The sequence below is a fragment of the Zonotrichia albicollis genome, chromosome 32 (genome assembly GCF_047830755.1).
Source record: "Zonotrichia albicollis isolate bZonAlb1 chromosome 32, bZonAlb1.hap1, whole genome shotgun sequence".
Lineage (NCBI taxonomy): Eukaryota > Metazoa > Chordata > Aves > Passeriformes > Passerellidae > Zonotrichia > Zonotrichia albicollis.
This window is the reverse complement of record NC_133850.1, coordinates 809268-829319: the sequence shown is the minus strand read 5'-3', so window position 1 is coordinate 829319 and position 20052 is coordinate 809268. Positions and strand designations below refer to the sequence as shown.

At 56.8% G+C, this 20052-nt stretch overlaps 4 protein-coding genes and 1 pseudogene across 4 annotated transcripts in view; all 5 read left to right on the top strand.

Annotated features, from left to right (window-relative positions):
• Positions 1 to 20052, top strand: part of LOC141725969 (uncharacterized) — a 232670-nt gene that overhangs the window by 199768 nt on the left and 12850 nt on the right. The gene's annotated exons all lie outside the window — the stretch shown is intronic.
• On the top strand, positions 131 to 3464 carry LOC141726048 (uncharacterized). Its single transcript, XM_074530335.1, is given in 1 exon segment — positions 131 to 3464. A coding segment is annotated over 1 exon segment (2058 nt). The 5' UTR covers positions 131 to 164; the 3' UTR covers positions 2223 to 3464.
• LOC141726110 (uncharacterized) lies at positions 3875 to 8756 on the top strand. The gene is made up of 2 exons (XM_074530432.1): positions 3875 to 5176; positions 7801 to 8756. The coding sequence occupies exons 1-2, from the start codon at positions 3996 to 3998 to the stop codon at positions 8702 to 8704; spliced, it is 2085 nt and encodes a 694-aa protein (XP_074386533.1). The 5' UTR covers positions 3875 to 3995; the 3' UTR covers positions 8705 to 8756.
• On the top strand, positions 9596 to 12901 carry LOC141726067 (uncharacterized; annotated as a pseudogene).
• LOC141725195 (uncharacterized) lies at positions 13551 to 19998 on the top strand. Its single transcript, XM_074530424.1, is given in 2 exon segments — positions 13551 to 15413; positions 17846 to 19998. Coding segments are annotated over 2 exon segments (3066 nt in total). The 5' UTR covers positions 13551 to 13629; the 3' UTR covers positions 19128 to 19998.

Genomic DNA, 20052 nt, shown 5'->3' with positions numbered 1-20052 from the left:
CCCGACCCCATCGCGGGGGGCTCCGGGAGGGTTTTTGTGGGGGGCAGGGGAGGCAAATCCCATCGTGTCCTTGTCCCATGGGGGAAATCCCATCGTGTCCTTGTCTCCACGGGGGCAAATCCCATCGTGTCCTTGTCCTTGCTCTCCCCGAGCAGGAGCTGAGCATGGAGAGCAGCGAGGAGCCGGAGGCAGAGGCCGTTTGGAGCGGCTCCACGGCTCGGCAGGGAGAAGCCAACGGGGAGGAGAAGCCGCGGAGATCCCTGAGCAGGAGGGGCTGCAAAGGCAGAGCGCGGGGATCCGAGGGGGAAAGAGCCAGCCTGGGCGATGGAGGGGCTCAGAGATCCGAGCTGGGGCCCCGTGAGCAGCTCCAGGGTGGGGAGGAGAAGCCCCACAAGTGCTCCGAGTGTGGGAAGAGCTTCAAGCGGAGATCCTGCCTGATTGTGCACCAGAGAACGCACACGGGATCTGAGGGGGAAAAACCCAGCCTGGAGCAGGGTCAGAGCTCAGAGCTGGGGGTCCATGAGCAGCTCCAGGGTGGGGAGGAGAAGCCCCACAAGTGCTCGGAATGTGGGAAGAGCTTCAGGTGGAGATCCAACCTGACTGTCCACCTGAGGAGCCACACCGGGGAGAGGCCCTTTGAGTGTGATGAATGCCATCAGAGGTTTTACACCAAGGCTGATCTCGTCATTCACCAGCGCATTCACACCAATGAGCGGCCATTTTGCTGTCCTGATTGTGGAAAGGGATTCAGGGAAAGGTCCAGCCTCGTCATCCACCAGCGAATCCACACCGGGGAGAAGCCCTATGAGTGTGGGGAGTGTGGGAAGAGCTTTAGAGACAGCTCCAACTTTTCAGTCCACCTGAGGAGCCACATGGGGGAACGACCCTACGAGTGTGACCAGTGCCAGAAGAGCTTTATGGGCAGCTCTGATCTCCTGGTGCACCAGCGCTCACACACGGACGAGAGGCCCTTCCAGTGCCCCGACTGCGGGACGGGCTTCAAAAGCGTCTGTAACCTCAACACACACCGGCGCATCCACACCGGGGAGAGGCCCTACGAGTGTGGTCAGTGCAGGAAACGGTTTCAGAGCAGCTCCCATCTCCTCAGTCACCAGCTCATTCACAGCGAGGAGAGGCCGTTCCAGTGTCGTGAGTGCGGGAAGGGCTTCAGGCAAAAGTCCCACCTCAACACCCACCGGCGCATCCACACCGGGGAGAGACCCCACGAGTGTCCCCAGTGTGGGAAGAGCTTCAGAGCAAGGTCCTACCTGACTGCCCACCTGAGTAGCCACACCGGGGAGAGGCCCTATGAGTGTGGGGAGTGCGGGAAGAGCTACACGTCCAAGCACCACCTGATTTACCACCAGAGGAGCCACACGGGGGAGCGACCCTACCAGTGTGACCAGTGCCAGAAGAGCTTTATGAGCAGTGGTCATCTCCTGGGGCACCAGCGCTCACACACGGACGAGAGGCCCTTCCAGTGCCCCGACTGCGGGAAGCGCTTCAACCGCATCTCCACCCTGAACAGGCACCGGATGATCCACACCGGGGAGAGGCCCTACAAGTGTGGTCAGTGCGAGAAAAGGTTTGACAGGTCCTCCAATCTCCTCCGTCACCAGCTCATTCACACCGAGCTGAGGCCTTTCTACTGCCCTGACTGCGGAAAGGGCTTCAAGAACAACAGCAACCTCATCACCCACCAGCGTATCCACACCGGGGAGAGACCCTACAAGTGTGATCAGTGCCAGAAGGGCTTTTACTCCTCGTCTGATCTGCTCAAGCACCAGCGCATCCACACGGATGAGAGGCCCTTCCGCTGTCCCGATTGTGGGGTGGGATTCAAAGAGAAGTCAAGCCTCGTCAAACACAGGAGGATCCACACCGGGGAGAGACCCTACCAGTGTTCCCAGTGTGGGAAGGGCTTCATAGACAGCTCCAACCTGACTGTCCACCTGAGGAGCCACACCGGGGAGAGGCCCCAGGAGTGAGATCAGTGCCCGAAGAGGTTTCAGAGCAGCTCCCATCTCCTCAGTCACCAGCGCATCCACACCGAGGTGAGGCCGTTCCGCTGCCGTGACTGCGGGAAGGGCTTCAGGCTCAGCTCTGCCCTCATCAGGCACCGGCGCATCCACAGCAAGGAGAGACCCCACGAGTGTGATCAGTGTGGGAAGGGCTTTTCTAAAACCTCCACTTTGACCGGACACCTACAGAGGCAGCACTGAGGGCAGCCCTGGGTGGGAAGAGCTCCGTGCGCTGCTCCAGCTCCATCTCACACGGGAGGATCTGCTCAGGATGGTTCCCAGTGAGCCCAGGTGGGAGGAACCCTCTTGATCCCTGTTGTGAAGACACCTGGCTGGGGGCTCCACATCCTCCTGGCTCCCTGTGGTCACCTGAATTTATCTGCAGTCGAAGATCAGAAATCCATTGTGGAGAGCACATTTGTCAACGTTCTGATATCAAAAGTTTTTATCTGTTATTTTTTCTGTCATTTTTTACAACCTGTGGTGGCCTTCAGCAACACTAGATAGGCATGGATGTCTTCTCCACCATTGGAGGATCTGCCCTGGATGGTCCCCAGTGAGCCCAGGTGGGCAGTATTAAAGATGTTGAACTGAAACAAGGATGGGCATGAGGGGGATGCTGGGTCCATGGAGTTGAGGGTGCCTGGGACAGATTTGGGGGCTCCTCAGGGCTTTGGGCACCCCAGGCCCAGCAGCTCCATCTGGGGCAGCAGATCAAGGACCCCCTGCCCTGGCAGTGTCCCCACGTCCTCCCGTCCTGGTTCCTGCTGTCCCCTGTCCAGGATCCTGCTCTCATCCGAGTCCAGATCCCATTCCTGGTTCAATACTTGTTCCTGTCCCATATTCTCTATCTGGATGCCCTTCCCGTATTCCCTGTCCTGTTCCCATTTCCCGATTCCAGTCCCCAATTCCCATTTCTCTATTCCCTGTCCCCTTCCCATTTTCTGATTCCTGATCACAATACCAGCCCCTCTCCTGTATTCCCAGTCCAGTATTCATGCTCCATTTAAATAAAATGTGTCACGGACATATTTTATTAAAAAATCCTTTCCTTAGGATCTTTTTCTCCTGAGAAGCTGAATGGCCTCTAAAATTAAGCTATAAACACTAATTATCTGGTGCTGTGGAATGCAGCAATTTCATCTTTGATTGGTCTAGTGAGGTTGTTGCTAATGAAGGACCAATCACAGTTTAGCTGTCTTGAAATTTGGTTACTCACAAGATTTTATGATCATTGTTTCTTATTATTTTCTAGCTTTCTGATGAAATCTTAGTTTTCTATTACTTTCGTATACCTTTAATATAGCATTTGCTTTTAGTGTACTATATATATCATAAAATAATAAATCGTCTTTCTGAAAATAAAAACACGGAGTCAAAATTTTCATCCCTCCCTCATCTTGGGACCCCTGAGACCACCACAGGGTCCCTTTTCCGTTCCTGGTACCCATTCTCATTCGCGGTCCCCTCCAGCCATGACGTCGCCGAGCAAAGCCCGCGCTCCTCCCTCCCACCAATCCGAGCGCGCGATCGCTTACTGATTTGCATAACCACGCCCTCGCTCCCCGCCTGCTTTTGGGTGCCGGCGCTGCCCGGGCCGGACTCGGAGCGGGAGGAGGAGCGGGAGGAAGAGGAGGGGGAGGAGGGGGAAGAGGAGGGACAAAGGAAGAGGAGGGACAAAGGAACAGGAACACCGGGAGGAAGAGGCGCCCGAAATCCGCGCGGTTCCCGCGCTCCGGCCGCAGCTGCCCCGGCCCCGCCGGCATCGCCGCCCGGAGCCCGCAGGTGAGCGGAGAGGGGGAGCTCGGCCCGACCCCATCGCGGGGGGCTCCGGGAGGGTTTTTGTGGGGGGAAGGGGAGGCAAATCCCATCGTGTCCTTGTCCCCGTGGGGGCAAATCCCATCGTGTCCTTGTCCCTATGGGGGCAAATCCCATCGTGTCCTTGTCCTTGCTCTCCCCGAGCAGGAGCTGAGCATGGAGAGCAGCGAGGAGCCGGAGGCAGAGGCCGTTTGGAGCGGCTCCACGGCTCGGCAGGGAGAAGCCGACGGGGAGGAGAAGCCCCACAAGTGCTCCGAGTGTGGGAAGAGCTTCAAGAGGAGATCCTGCCTGATTGTGCACCAGAGAACCCACACGGGATCTGAGGGGGAAAAACCCAGCCTGGAGCAGGGTCAGAACTCAGAGCTGGGGGTCCAAGAGCAGCTCCAGGGTGGGGAGGAGAAGCCCCAAAAGTGCTCCGAGTGTGGGAAGAGCTTTACCTCGAGCTCTACTCTGACTGTCCACCAGAGGAGCCACACGGGGGAACGACGCTACCAGTGTGACCAATGCCAGAAGTGGTTTGTGAGCAGCTCTGAACTCGTGGGGCACCAGGGCTCACACACGGACCAGAGGCCCTTCCAGTGCCCCAACTGCGGGAAGGGTTTCAAAAGAATCTCCCACCTCAACAGGCACCAGCGCATCCACACAGGGGAGAGGCCGTACGAGTGTGATCAGTGCAATAAGAGGTTCCTCAACAGCACCAACCTCCTCTGTCACCGGCTCATCCACACCGAGGAGAGGCCGTTCCACTGTCGTGACTGCGGGCAGAGCTTCCGACGCAACTCCCACCTCATCGTCCACCGGCGCATCCACACCGGGGAGAGACCCCACGATTGTCCCCAGTGTGGGAAGACTTTCACCCGCAGCTCCACCCTGACTGTCCACCTCAGAAGCCACACCGGGGAGAGGCCCTACGAGTGTGATCAGTGCCAGAAGGGCTTTTACACCTCGTCTGATCTCCTTGTGCACCAGCGCATCCACACGGACGAGAGGCCCTTCCGCTGTCCCGATTGTGGGGTGGGATTCAAAGAGAAGTCAACCCTCGTCACACACAGGAGGATCCACACCGGGGAGAGACCCTACAAGTGCCCCCAGTGTGGGAAGGGCTTCATAGGCAGCTCCAGCCGGACTATCCATCTCAGAAGCCACACCGGGGAGAGGCCCTACAAGTGTGATCAGTGCCAGAAGGGCTTTTACACCTCGTCTCATCTCCTCAAGCACCAGCGCATCCACACGGACGAGAGGCCCTTCCGCTGTCCCGATTGTGGGGTGGGATTCAAGCACAACTCTGCCCTCATCGCCCACCGGCGCATCCACACCGGGGAGAGACCCTACCAGTGTCCCCAGTGTGGGAAGGGCTTCACCACGAGTGGCATCATGACCAAACACCAGAAGAGCCAGCACTGAGGGCAGCCCTGGGTGGGAAGAGCTCCGTGCGCTGCTCCAGCTCCATCTCACACGGGAGGATCTGCCCTGGATGGTCCCCAGTGAGCCCAGCTGGGCAGAGCCCCCTTGATCCTTGTTTGGAGCACACCTGGCTGGGGGCTCCACATCCTCCTCGCTCCCCCTGGGTCTCTCTCGTGGAGAGCAGATTTGCCCACTTCTGACCCAGAACAATCTTCGTTTTCACTCTTGTGGTGGTTAAAGCAACACTAAATTGCCTTGGATGTCTTCTCCACCATCAATCCACGTGGGAGGATCTGCTCAGGATGGTCCCCAGTGAGCCCAGGTGGGAGGAACCCTCTTGATCCCTGTTGAGAAGACACCTGGCTGGGGGCTCCACATCCTCCTGGCTCCGCGTGGTCACCTGAGCTCATCCACAGTCCAAGATCAGAAATCCATTGTGGAGAGCACATTTGTCAACTTCTGACCCTAGAAAAATTTTGTCCTTTTTTTTATTACCATCTTTTGGTGATATTCAGCAACACTAGATAGCCTTGGATGTCTTCTCCAATATCAATCCATCCCCCGTGGGAGGATCCCCTGTGAGCCCAGGTGAGCAGAACCCCCTTGATCCCTGTTTGGAGCACACCTGGCTAAAGGCTCTGCATCCTCCGGGATTTGTCAACTTCTGACCCTTGAAAAATCTCATTTTTTCCAAATTTTGTTGGTATTAAGCAACACTAGATATCCTTGGATGTCTTCTCCACCACTGGAGAATTTGCTCTGGATGATTCTCAGTGGGCCCAGGGGGGCAGAGCCCAGGTGATCCCTGTTTGGAGAACACCTGGCTGATGGCTCAACATCCTCCTGGCTCGTCACGGCCTAGATTTTCTTTTTATTTCTCTTTGTCCTTTCCAAACACTCAAATCTGAGGTTGAAAATATAGACATTAAAATAAAGCAAGGATGGGCATGAGGGGGATGCTGGGTCCATGGATTTGAGGGTGTCTGGGACAGATTTGGGGGCTCCTCAGGGCTTTGGGCACCCCAGGCCCAGCAGCTCCATCTGGGGCAGCAGATCAAGGACCCCCTGCCCTGGCAGTGTCCCCACGTCCTCCCGTCCTGGTTCCTGCTGTCCCCTGTCCAGGATCCGGCTCTCATCCGAGTCCAGATCCCATTCCTGGTTCAATACTTTTCCCTGTCCCATATTCTCTATCTGGATGCCATTCCCATATTCACTGTCCTGTTCCCATTTCCCGATTCCAGTCCCCAATTCCCATTTCTCTATTCCCTGTCCCCTTCCCATTTTCTGATTCCTGATCACAATACCGGCCCCTCTCCTGATTCCCAATCTCAGTCCAGTATTCACGCTCCATTTAAATAAAATGTGTCATGGACATATTTTATTAAAAAATCCTTTCCTTAGGATCTTTTTCTCCTGAGAAGCTGAAAGGCCTCTAAAATTAAGCTATAAACACTAATTATCTGGTGCTGTGGAATGCAGCAATTTCATCTTTGATTGGTCTAGTGAGGTTGTTGCTAATGAAGGACCAATCACAGTTTAGCTGTCTTGAAATTTGGTTACTCACAAGATTTTATGATCATTGTTTCCTATTATTTTCTAGCTTTCAGATAAAATCTTAGTTTTCTATTACTTTCATATACCTTTAATATAGCATTTTCTTTTAGTGTACTATGTATATCATAAAATAATAAATCGTCTTTCTTAAAATAAAAACACGGAGTCAAAATTTTCATCCCTCCCTCATCTTGGGACCCCTGAGACCACCACAGGGTCCCTTTTCCGTTCCTGGTCCCCATTCCCATTCGCGGTCCCCTCCAGCCATGACGTCACCGAGCAAACCCCGCGCTCCTCCCTGCCACCAATCTGAGCGCGCGATCGCTCCCTGATTTGCATAACCACGCCCTCGCTACCCGCCTGCTTTTGGGTGCCGGCGCTGCCCGGGCCGGACTCGGAGCGGAGGAGGAGCGGGAGGGATAGGAAGGGGAGAAGGAGGAGGGACAAAGGAAAAGGAGGGACAAAGGAAGAGGAGGGACAACGAAACAGGAACACCGGGAGGAAGAGGCGCCCCAACACCACGCGGTTCCCCCGCTCCGGCCGCAGCTGCCCCGGCCCCGCCGGCATCGCCGCCCGGAGCCCGGAGGTGAGCGGAGAGGGGGAGCTGGGCCCGACCCCATCGCGGGGGGCTCCGGGAGGGTTTTTGTGGGGGGCAGGGGAGGCAAATCCCATCGTGTCCTTGTCCCCGTGGGGGCAAATCCCATCGTGTCCTTGTCCTTGCTCCCCCCGAGCAGGAGCTGAGCATGGAGAGCAGCGAGGAGCCGGTGGCAGAGGCCGTTTGGAGCGGCTCCACGGCTCGGCAGGGAGAAGCCAACGGGGAGGAGAAGCCCCACAAGTGCTCCGAGTGTGGGAAGAGCTTCAAGAGGAGATCCTGCCTGATTGTGCACCAGAGAACGCACACGGGATCTGAGGGGGAAAAACCCAGCCTGGAGCAGGGTCAGAGCTCAGAGCTGGGGGTCCAAGAGCAGCTCCAGGGTGGGGAGGAGAAGCCCCACAAGTGCTCCGAGTGTGGGAAGAGCTTCAGGTGGAGATCCAAACTGACTGTCCACCTGAGGAGCCACACCGGGGAGAGGCCCTTTGAGTGTGATGAATGCCATCAGAGGTTTTGCACCAACTCCAATCTCGTCAGTCACCAGAGCATTCACACCAACGAGCGGCCATTTTGCTGTACTGATTGTGGAAAGGGATTCAGGGAAAAGTCACACCTGGTTATCCACCGACGCATCCACACCGAGGAGAGACCCTATAAGTGCGGGGAATGTGGGAAGGCCTTCACCTTGAGCTCCCACCTCATTGTCCACCACAGGACCCACACGGGGGAACGACCCTACCAGTGTGACCAGTGCCAGAAGAGCTTTATGAGCAGTGGTGGACTCGTGGTTCACCAGCGCTCACACACGGACGAGAGGCCCTTCCAGTGCCCCGACTGCGGGCAGCGCTTCAACCGCGTCTCCACCCTGAACAGGCACCGGATGATCCACACCGGGGAGAGGCCCTACGAGTGTGGTCAGTGCAGGAAACAGTTTCGGAGCAGCTCCGATCTCCTCAGTCACCAGCTCATCCACACCGAGGAGCGGCCGTTCCACTGCCCTGACTGCGGGAAGGGCTTCAGGCACAACTCTGTCCTCAACAGGCACCGGCGCAGGCACACCGGGGAGGGGCCCTACGAGTGTGATCAGTGCCAGAAGGGCTTTTACACCTCGTCTGAACTGCTCAGGCACCAGCGCATCCACACGGACGAGAGGCCCTTCTGCTGTCCCGAATGTGGGGTGGGATTCCGGTACAACTCTGCCCTCATCATCCACCGGCGCATCCACACTGGAGAGAGACCCTACCAGTGTCCCCAGTGTGGGAAGGGCTTCATCGCAAGCGGCAGCATGACCAAACACCAGAAGAGCCAGCACTGAGGGCAGCCCTGGTTGGGAAGAGCTCCGTGCGCTGCTCCAGCTCCATCTCACACGGGAGGATCTGCCCTGGATGGTCCCCAGTGAGCCCAGCTGGGCAGAGCCCCCTTGATCCTTGTTTGGAGCACACCTGGCTGGGGGCTCCACATCCACCTGGCTCCTCGTGGCCTGCATTTTCTTTTTATTATTTTTATACACGTTTCTAAATCCGAGGTTAATAATAAAGACGTTGAACCAAGATGAGGATGTGGACATGGGGGGATCTTCCAGGGGGTTAGGGGGATGCTGGGCCAGAGGGAATTGAGGGTTCCTGGGACAGATTTGGGGTTTCCTCCTGGCTTTTGGAACCCAACGGTCCCGATTCCCTGTCCCCATTCCCATTGCCGGTCCTTATCCCCAGTCTGGGTCCCCATTCCCGGTCCCGGTCCCCAATACTGGTCCCCATTTCGTGTTCCCTTTCCTGGTCCCCATTCCCTGTCCCCAGTCCCGCTCCCTGTCCGCACTTCCGGTTCCATTCCCATTCCCGCTCTCCATTCATTGTCCCGATTCCCGGTCCCCATTCCCGGTTCCTGTTCCTATTCTCTGTCCCCATTCCCGGTCCCCATTCCCGATCCCTGTCCCCATTCCCGGTCCTCATTCCCGCTCCGCTCTCTCCGGACGCTTCAGCACCCCCCCAACATGGCGTCACCGAGCAAACCCCGCTCACCTCCCTCCCACCAATCCGAACGTGCGATCGCACCCTGATTTGCATAACCACGCCCTTCTTCCCCGCCTGCTTTTGGGTGCCGGCGCTGCCCGGGCCGGACTCGGAGCGGAGGAGGAGCGGGAGGAAGAGGAAGGGGACAAGGAGAAGAAGGAAGAGGAGGGACAAAGGAAGAGGAGGGACAGCGGAACAGGAACACCGGGGGGAAGAGGCGACCCAACACCACGCGGTTCCCCAGCTCCATCCGCAGCTTCCCCGGCCCCGCCGGCATCGCCGCCCGGAGCCCGCAGGTGAGCGGAGAGGGGGAGCTCGGCCCGACCCCATCGCGGGGGGCTCCGGGAGGGTTTTTGTGGGGGCCAAGGGAGGCAAATCCCATCGTGTCCTTGTCCCCGTGGGGGCAAATCCCATCGTGTCCTTGTCCCCGTGGGCTCAAATCCCATCGTGTCCCTGTCCCCGTGGGGGCAAATCCCATCGTGTCCTTGTCCTTGCTCCCCCCGAGCAGGAGCTGAGCATGGAGAGCAGCGAGGAGCCGGTGGCAGAGGCCGTTTGGAGCGGCTCCACTGCTCGGCAGGGAGAAGCCGACGGGGAGGAGAAGCCCCACAAGTGCTCCGAGTGTGGGAAGAGCTTCAAGAGGAGATCCTGCCTGATTGTGCACCAGAGAACCCACACGGGATCTGAGGAGAAAAAACCCAGCCTGGAGCAGGGTCAGAGCTCAGAGCTGGGGGTCCAAGAGCAGCTCCAGGGTGGGGAGGAGAAGCCCCACACGTGCTTCGAATGTGGGAAGAGCTTCATGTCGAGATCGAAACTGATCAAGCACTGCAGAATCCATGTGAGCGAGAGGCCCTACACGTGTGGGTTGTGTGGGAAGAGCTTCATGCTGAGTTCTGACCTGGTTTCCCACGTGAGGAGCCACACTTGGGAGAGGCCCTATAAGTGTGATCAGTGCCGGAAGAGCTTTCAGTGCAGCTCCCATCTCCTCCGTCACCAGCGCCGCATCCACACGGACGAGAGGCATTTCCGCTGCCCTGATTGTGGGAAGGACTTCAAGAAGAACTGTCAGCTCATCATCCACCGGCGCATCCACACCGGGGAGAGGCTCCATAAGTGTGATCAGTGCCAAAAGAGGTTTCTGCAAAGCTCCCATCTCCTCGTGCACCAGCGCATCCACGCGGACGAGAGGCCCTTCCGCTGTCCCGAATGTGGGGTGGGATTCAAGCAGAACTCAGCTCTGGTCAGACACAGGAGGATCCACACCGGGGAGAGACCCTACAAATGTCCCCAGTGTGGGAAGGACTTCAGAGACAGCTCCAGCCTGACAGTCCACCTCAGGAGCCACACGGGGGAAAGGCCCCACAAGTGTGATCAGTGCAAGAAGGGCTTTTCCACCTCGTCTCAGCTCCTCAAGCACAAGTGCATCCACACTGGGGAGAGACCCTACGAGTGTCCCCAGTGTAGGAAGGGCTTCACTTCCAGCTCCAGCCTGACTGTGCACCTGAGAAGCCACACTGGGGAGAGACCCTACGAGTGTGATCAATGCCAAAAGGGCTTTTACACCTCGTCTCATCTCCTCAGTCACCAGCGCATCCACACGGACGAGAGGCCCTTCCGCTGTCCCGATTGTGGGGTGGGATTCAAGCACAACTCCCACCTCATCGTCCACCGGCGCATCCACACCGGGGAGAGACCCTACCAGTGTCCCCAGTGTGGGAAGAGCTTCACCCAGAGCTCCCACCTGACTGCCCACCTGAGGAGCCACACTGGGGAGAGGCCCCAGGAGTGAGATCAGTGCCAGAAGAGGTTTCAGAGCAGCTCCCATCTCCTCAGTCACCAGCGCATCCACACCGAGGTGAGGCCGTTCCGCTGCCGTGACTGCGGGAAGGGCTTCAGGCTCAGCTCTGCCCTCATCAGGCACCGGCGCATCCACAGCAGGGAGAGGCCCCACGAGTGTGATCAGTGTGGGAAGGGCTTTTCTAAAACCTCCACTTTGACCAGACACCTACAGAGGCAGCACTGAGGGCAGCCCTGGGTGGGAAGAGCTCCGTGCGCTGCTCCAGCTCCATCTCACACGGGAGGATCCGTGCTGGATCATCCCCAGTGAGCCCAGGTGGGCAGAGCCCCCTTGATCCCTGTTGAGAAGACACCTGGCTGGGGGCTCCACATCCTCCTGGCTCCCCGTGGTCACCTGAACTCATCCGCAGTCCAAGATCAGAAATCCGTTGTGGAGAGCACATTTGTCAACTTCTGACCCTAGAAAAATTTTGTCCTTTTTTTTATTCCCATCTTGGTGATATTCAGCAACACTAGATAGCCTTGGATGTCTTCTCCAATATCAATCCATCCCCCATGGGAGGATCCCCTGTGAGCCCAGGTGAGCAGAACCCCCTTGATCCCTGTTTGGAGCACACCTGGCTAAAGGCTCCGCATCCTCCGGGATTTGTCAACTTCTGACCCTTGAAAAATCTCATTTTGTCCAAATTTTGGTGGTATTAAGCAACACTAGATATCCTTGGATGTCTTCTCCACCCATGGAGAATCTGCTCTGGATGATTCCAGTGGGCCCAGGGGGGCAGAGCTATGTGATCCCTGTTTGGAGAACACCTGGCTGATGGCTCAACATCCTCCTGGCTCGTCACGGCCTAGATTTTCTTTTTATTTCTCTTTGTCCTTTCCAAACAGTCAAATCTTAGGTTGAAAATATAGACATTAAAATAAAGCAAGGATGGGCATGAGGGGGATGCTGGGTCCAGGGAGTTGAGGGTGCCTGGGACAGATTTGGGGGCTCCTCAGGGCTTTGGGCACCCCAGGCCCAGCAGCTCCATCTGGGGCAGCAGATCAAGGACCCCCTGCCCTGGCAGTGTCCCCACGTCCTCCCGTCCTGGTTCCTGCTGTCCCCTGTCCAGGATCCTGCTCTCATCCGAGTCCAGATCCCATTCCTGTCTCAATACTTGTCTCTCTCCCATATTCTCTATCTGGTTGGAATTCCCGAATTCCCTGTCCTGTGCCCATTTTCCTATTCTAGTCCCCAATTCCCATTTCTCTATTCCCTGTCCCGTTCCCATTTTCTGATTCCTGATCCCAATTCCCATTTCTCTATTCCCTGTCCTGTTCCCCTTTTCCTATTCCAGTCCCCAATTCCCATTTCTCTATTCCCTGTCCCCTTCCCATTTTCTGATTCCTGATCACAATACCGGCCCCTCTCCTGATTCCCAATCTCAGTCCAGTATTCACACTCCATTTAAATAAAATGTGTCATGGACATATTTTATTAAAAAATCCTTTCCTTAGGATCTTTTTCTCCTGAGAAGCTGAAAGGCCTCTAAAATTAAGCTATAAACACTAATTATCTGGTGCTGTGGAATGCAGCAATTTCATCTTTGATTGGTCTAGTGTGGTTGTTGCTAATGAAGGACCAATCACAGTTTAGCTGTCTTGAAATTTGGTTACTCACAAGATTTTATGATCATTGTTTCTTATTATTTTCTAGCTTTCTGATGAAATCTTAGTTTTCTATTACTTTCATATACCTTTAATATAGCATTTTCTTTTAGTGTACTATGTATATCATAAAATAATAAATCGTCTTTCTGAAAATAAAAACACGGAGTCAAAATTTTCATCCCTCCCTCATCTTGGGACCCCTGAGACCACCACAGGGTCCCTTTTCCGTTCCTGGTCCCCATTCCCATTCGCGGTCCCCTCCAGCCATGACGTCGCCGAGGAAAGCCCGCGCTCCTCCCTCCCACCAATCCCAGCGCGCGATCGCTCCCTGATTTGCATAACCACGCCCTTCTTCCCCGCCTGCTTTTGGGTGCCGGCGCTGCCCGGGCCGGACTCAGAGCGGAGGAGGAGCGGGAGGGTGAGGAGGGGGAGAAGGAGGAGGAGAAAGAGGAGGGACAAAGGAAAAGGAGGGACAAAGGAAGAGGAGGGACAAAGAAACAGAAACACCGGGAGGAAGAGGCGCCCCAACACCACGCGGTTCCCCCGCTCCGGCCGCAGCTGCCCCGGCCCTGCCGGCATCGCCGCCCGGAGCCCGCAGGTGAGCGGAGAGGGGGAGCTGGGCCCGACCCCATCGCGGGGGGCTCCGGGAGGGTTTTTGTGGGGGGCAGGGGAGGCAAATCCCATCGTGTCCTTGTCCCCGTGGGGGCAAATCCCATCGTGTCCTTGTCCCCACGGGGGCAAATCCCACCGTGTCCTTGTCCTTGCTCCCCCCGAGCAGGAGCTGAGCATGGAGAGCAGCGAGGAGCCGGAGGCAGAGGCCGTTTGGAGCGGCTCCACGGCTCGGCAGGGAGAAGCCAACGGGGAGGAGAAGCCGCGGAGATCCCTGAGCAGGAGGGGCTGCAAAGGCAGAGCGCGGGGATCCGAGGGGGAAAGAGCCAGCCTGGGCCATGGAGGGGCTCAGAGATCCGAGCTGGGGCCCCGTGAGCAGCTCCAGGGTGGGGAGGAGAAGCCCCACAAGTGCTCCGAGTGTGGGAAGAGCTTCAAGAGGAGATCCTGCCTGATTGTGCACCTGAGAACCCACACGGGATCTGAGGGGGAAAAACCCAGCCTGGAGCAGGGTCAGAGCTCAGAGCTGGGGGTCCATGATCAGCTCCAGGGTGGGGAGGAGAAGCCCCACAAGTGCTCCGAGTGTGGGAAGAGCTTCACTAGGAGATCGCACTTGACTGTCCACCAGAGGAGCCACACGGGGGAACGACCCTTTCAGTGTGGGCAATGCCAGAAGAGGTTTCAGAGCAGCGGTGAACTTCGCAAGCACCGGCGCATCCACACCGGGGAGAGGCCCTACGAGTGTGATCAGTGCCGGAAGAGGTTCCGGACCAGCTCTGATCTCCGCATGCACCAGCGGATCCACAGTGGGGAGAAGCCGTTCCGCTGCCCTCATTGTGGGAAGGGCTTCAGGGACAGCTTTGCCCTCATCTTGCACCAGACCATCCACACCGGGAAGAAGCCCTACGAGTGTGATCAGTGCAAGAAGAGGTTCCTGACCAGCTCCTGCTTGGTTAAACACCAGATGATGCACACGGGGCAGAAGCCTTTTGAGTGTGAGGTGTGCACGAAGACGTTTCAGAGCAGCACCACTCTTCGTATTCACCAGATCATCCACACCGAGGAGCGGCCCTTCCGCTGTCCTGACTGCGGGAGGGGATTCAGGCGCAAGTGCCACCTCCTCACCCACCGGCGCCTCCACACCGGGGAGAGACCCTACAAGTGTGGGGACTGCGGGAAGGGCTTCACCTCAAGCTCCCACCTGACTGTCCACCAGAGGAACCACAGCGGGGAGAGGCCCTACGAGTGTGATGAGTGCCAGAAGAGATTCGTGAGCAGCTCTGAGCTCCTCAAGCACCAGCGCACCCACACCGAGGAGAGGCCGTTCCGCTGCCGTGAGTGTGGGAAGGGATTCAAAAGCAACTCCGCCCTCATCGTCCACCAGCACATCCACACTGGGGAGAGACCCCGTGAGTGTCCGCAGTGTGGGAAGAGCTTCACCAACAGCTCCACCCTGGTTTACCACCTGAGGAGCCACACCGGGGAGAAGCCCCACGAGTGTGGGGAGTGCGGGAAGAGCTTCATTTACAAGTCCCACCTGATTTACCACCAGAGGAGCCACACTGGGGAACGACCCTACGAGTGTGATCAGTGCAAGAAGAGCTTCCAGAGCAGCTCCAATCTGCGCATGCACCAGCGCATCCACACCGAGGAGAGGCCGTTCCGCTGCCCGGATTGTGGGAAGAGCTTCAGGCACAACTCTGAACTCGTCGCCCACCAGCGCATCCACAGCGGGGAGAGGCCCTACAAGTGTGATCAGTGCCAGAAGAGGTTTCTGAGGAGCGCTGATCTCCTCCGTCACCAGCTCATCCACATCGAGGAGAAGCCGTTCCAATGCCGTGACTGCGGGAAGGGCTTCGTTCAGAAGAGCAAACTCATCGTCCACCGGCACATCCACACCGGGGAGAGACCCTACGAATGTAATCAGTGTGGGAAGAGCTTTCCTCAAATCTCCAGCTTGACCAGACACCAGAAGAGCAAGCACCATGGGCAGCCCTGGGTGGGAAGAGCTCCGTGCGCTGCTCCAGCTCCATCTCACACGGGAGGATCTGCCCTGGATGGTCCCCAGTGAGCCCAGGTGGGCAGAGCCCCCTTGATCCTTGTTTGGAGCACACCTGGCTGGGGGCTCCACATCCTCCTCGCTCCCCCTGGGTCTCTCTCATGGAGAGCAGATTTGCCCACTTCTGACCCAGAACAATCTTGGTTTTCACTCTTGTGGTGGTTAAAGCAACACTAAATTGCCTTCCATGTGTTCTCCACCCTCAATCCCTATGGGAGGATCTGCTCAGGATGGTCCCCAGTGAGCCCAGGTGGGAGGAACCCTCTTCATCCCTGTTGAGAGGACACCTGGCTGGGGGCTCCACATCCTCCTGGCTCCCCGTGGTCACCTGAGCTCATCCACACTCCAAGATCAGAAATCCATTATGGAGAGCACATTTGTCAATTTCTGACCCCAGAAAATTTTTTCTGTCATTTTTTCCATAATTTTTTCCATGAGGGGGATGCTGGGTCCATGGAGTTGAGGGTGCCTGGGACAGATTTGGGGGCTCCTCAGGGCTTTGGGCACCCCAGGCCCAGCAGCTCCATCTGGGGCAGCAGATCAAGGACCCCCTGCCCTGGCAGTGTCCCCACGTCCTCCCGTCCTGGTTCCTGCTGTCCCCTGTCCAGGATCCTGCTCTCATCCGAGTCCAGATCCCATTCCTGGTTCAATACTTTTCCCTGTCCCATATTCTCTATCTGGATGCCATTCCCATATTCCCTGTCCTGTTCCCATTTCCCGATTCCAATCCCCAATTCCCATTTCTCTATTCCCTGTCCCGTTCCCATTTTCTGATTCCTGATCCCAATCCCGGCCCCTCTCCTGTATTCCCAGTCCAGTATTCACGCTCCTGTCATAGATATATTTTATTAAAAAATCTTTTCCTTAGGATCTTTTTCTCCTGAGAAGCTGAGAGACCTCAAGAACGAAATTTAAACACTAATTATCTGGTGCTGTGGAATGCAGCAATTTCATCTTTGATTGGTCTCGTGTGGTTGTTTGTAATTAATGGCCAGTAAAGCTCAGCTGTCACAGACTCTGGTCACTCACAAGATTTTATTATCATTCCTTTCTATTCCTTTCAAACGTTAATATGAAATCCTATTCTCTATTCTTTTATTAGAGTTCTAATATAGCATTTTCTTCTAATATAGTATATCGATAATAAAATAATAAATGGGCTTTCTGAAAATAAAAAAATTTAGTCAAAATTTTCATGTCTTCCGTCATGCTGGGAGCCTTGAGAACACAACAGGGTCCCTTTTCCTTCCTGGTCCCTGTCCCCATTCCTGGTCCCCATTCCCGATCCCGGTCCCAGCCATGACGTCACCGAGCAAAGCCCGCGCTCCTCCCTCCCACCAATCCCAGCGCGCGATCGCTCTCAGATTTGCATAACCACGCCCTCGCTCCCCGCCTGCTTTTGGGGGCCGGCGCTGCCCGGGCCGGACTCGGAGCGGAGGAGGAGCGGGAGGAAGAGGAGGGGGAGAGGGAGGACGAGGAGGAGGAGGGACAAAGGAAGAGGAGGGACAACGAAACAGAAACACCGGGAGGAAGAGGCGCCCCAACACCACGCGGTTCCCCCGCTCCGGCCGCAGCTGCCCCGGCCCCGCCGGCATCGCCGCCCGGAGCCCGCAGGTGAGCGGAGAGGGGGAGCTGGGCCCGACCCCATCGCGGGGGGCTCCGGGAGGGTTTTTGTGGGGGGCAGGGGAGGCAAATCCCATCGTGTCCTTGTCCCCATGGGGGCAAATCCCATCGTGTCCTTGTCCCCGTGGGGGCAAATCCCATCGTGTCCTTGTCCCCATGGGGCAAATCCCATCGTGTCCTTGACCCCGTGGGGGCAAATCCCATCGTGTCCTTGTCCCCAAGGGGGCAAATCCCATCGTGTCCTTGCTCTCCCCGAGCAGGAGTTGAGCATGGAGAGCAGCGAGGAGCCGGAGGCAGAGGCCGTTTGGAGCGGCTCCACGGCTCGGCAGGGAGAAGCCAACGGGGAGGAGAAGCCGCGGAGATCCCTGAGCAGGAGGGGCTGCAAAGGCAGAGCGCGGGGATCCGAGGGGGAAAGAGCCAGCCCGGGCCATGGAGGGGCTCAGAGATCCGAGCTGGGGCCCCGTGAGCAGCTCCAGGGTGGGGAGGAGAAGCCCCACAAGTGCTGGGAATGTGGGAAGAGCTTCAGGTGGAGATCCACACTGACTGTCCACCTGAGGAGCCACACCGGGGAGAAGCCGTATGAGTGTGCTGAATGCCATCAGAGGTTTTACACCAACTCCAATCTCGTCCGTCACCAGAGCATTCACACCAAGGAGAGGCCCTTCCGCTGTCCCGATTGTGGAAAGGGATTCCGGCAAATGTGGAGCCTCGTCACCCACCAGCGAATCCACACCGGGGAGAAGCCCTATGAGTGTGGGGAGTGCGGGAAGAGCTTTCGAGACAGCTCCAGACATTCAGCCCACCAGAGGAGCCACACGGGGGAACGACCCTACAAGTGTGACCAATGCCAGAAGAGGTTTTTGAGCAGCTCTGATCTCGTGGTGCACCAGCGCTCACACACGGACGAGAGGCCCTTCCAGTGCCCCGACTGCGGGAAGGGCTTCAAAAGCGTCTCTAACCTCAACCAGCACCGGCGCATCCACACCGGGGAGAGGCCCTACGAGTGTGATCAGTGCAGGAGACGGTTTCGGAGCAGCTCCCATCTCCTCAGTCACCAGCTCATCCACACCGAGGAGAGGCCGTTCCGCTGCCCTGACTGCGGGCAGAGCTTCAGGCAAAAGTCCGCCCTGATCATCCACCGGCGCATCCACACCGGGGAGAGACCCCACGAGTGTCCCCAGTGTGGGAAGAGGTTCAGAGACAACTCCACCCTGAGTGCCCACCTGAGGAGCCACACTGGGGAGAGGCCCTACGAGTGTGGGGAGTGCGGGAGGAGCTTCGTGTCCAACTCCAAGCTGATTTACCACCAGAGGAGCCACACGGGGGAGCGACCCTACAAGTGTGACCAGTGCAAGAAGAGGTTTGTGAGCAGCTCTGATCTCGTGGGGCACCAGCGCTCACACACGGACGAGAGGCCCTTCCAGTGCCCCGACTGCGGGAAGGGCTTCAAAAGCGTCTCCCACCTCAAAAGGCACCGGCACATCCACACCGGGGAGAGGCCCTACGAGTGTGGTCAGTGCAGAAAACGGTTTCGGAGCAGCTCCCATCTCCTCAGTCACCAGGTCATCCACACCGAGGAGAGGCCGTTCCAGTGCCCTGACTGTGGGAAGGGCTTCAGGCGCAACTCTGTCCTCAACCAGCACCGGCGCATCCACACCGGGGAGAGACCCTACGAGTGTCCCCAGTGTGGGAAGAGCTTCAGAGCGAGCTCGCACCTGACTGTCCACCTGAGGAGCCACACCGGGGAGAGGCCCCAGGAGTGAGATCAGTGCCAGAAGAGGTTTCAGAGCAGCTCCCATCTCCTCAGTCACCAGCGCATCCACACCGAGGTGAGGCCGTTCCGCTGCCGTGACTGCGGGAAGGGCTTCAGGCTCAGCTCTGCCCTCATCAGGCACCGGCGCATCCACAGCAGGGAGAGACCCCACGAGTGTGATCAGTGTGGGAAGGGCTTTTCTAAAACCTCCACTTTGACCAGACACCTACACAGGCAGCACTGAGGGCAGCCCTGGACGGGAAGAGCTCCGTGCGCTGCTCCAGCTCCATCTCACACGGGAGGATACGTGCTGGATCATCCCCAGTGAGCCCAGGGGGGCAGTATTAAAGACGTTGAACTGAAACAAGGATGGGCATGAGAGGGATGCTGGGTCCATGGAGTTGAGGGTGCCTGGGACAGATTTGGGGGCTCCTCAGGGCTTTGGGCACCCCAGGCCCAGCAGCTCCATCTGGGGCAGCAGATCAAGGACCCCCTGCCCTGGCAGTGTCCCCACGTCCTCCCGTCCTGGTTCCTGCTGTCCCCTGTCCAGGATCCTGCTCTCATCCGAGTCAAGATCCCATTCCTGGTTCAATAAGTGTTCCTGTCCCATATTCTCTATCTGGATGCCATTCCCGTATTCCCTGTCCTTTTCCCCTTTTCCCATTCTAGTCCCCAATTCCCATTTCTCTATTCCCTGTCCCGTTCCCATTTTCTGATTCCTGATCACAATCCCAGCCCCTCTCCTGTATTTCCAGTCCAGTATTCACGCTCCATTTAAATAAAATGTGTCACGGACATATTTTATTAAAAAATCCTTTCCTTAGGATCTTTTTCTCCTGAGAAGCTGAATGGCCTCTAAAATTAAGCTATAAACACTAATTATCTGGTGCTGTGGAATGCAGCAATTTCATCTTTGATTGGTCTAGTGAGGTTGTTGCTAATGAAGGACCAATCACAGTTTAGCTGTCTTGAAATTTGGTCACTCACGAGATTTTATGATCATTGTTTCCTATTATTTTCTAGCTTTCTGATGAAATCTTAGTTTTCTATTACTTTCGTATACCTTTAATATAGCATTTTCTTGTAGTGTACTATATATATCATAAAATAATAAATCGTCTTTCTGAAAATAAAAACACGGAGTCAAAATTTTCATCCCTCCCTCATCT

Coding starts and splice junctions, on each gene's coding strand:
- LOC141726110 (XM_074530432.1), top strand. CDS start 3,996: ATGGAGAGCAGCGAGGAGCCGGAGGCAGAGGCCGTTTGGAGCGGCTCC. Junction 5,177..7,800: donor GGGGAGAGACCCTACCAGTG/TCCCCAGTGTGG, acceptor CCACAAGTGCTC/CGAGTGTGGGAAGAGCTTCA.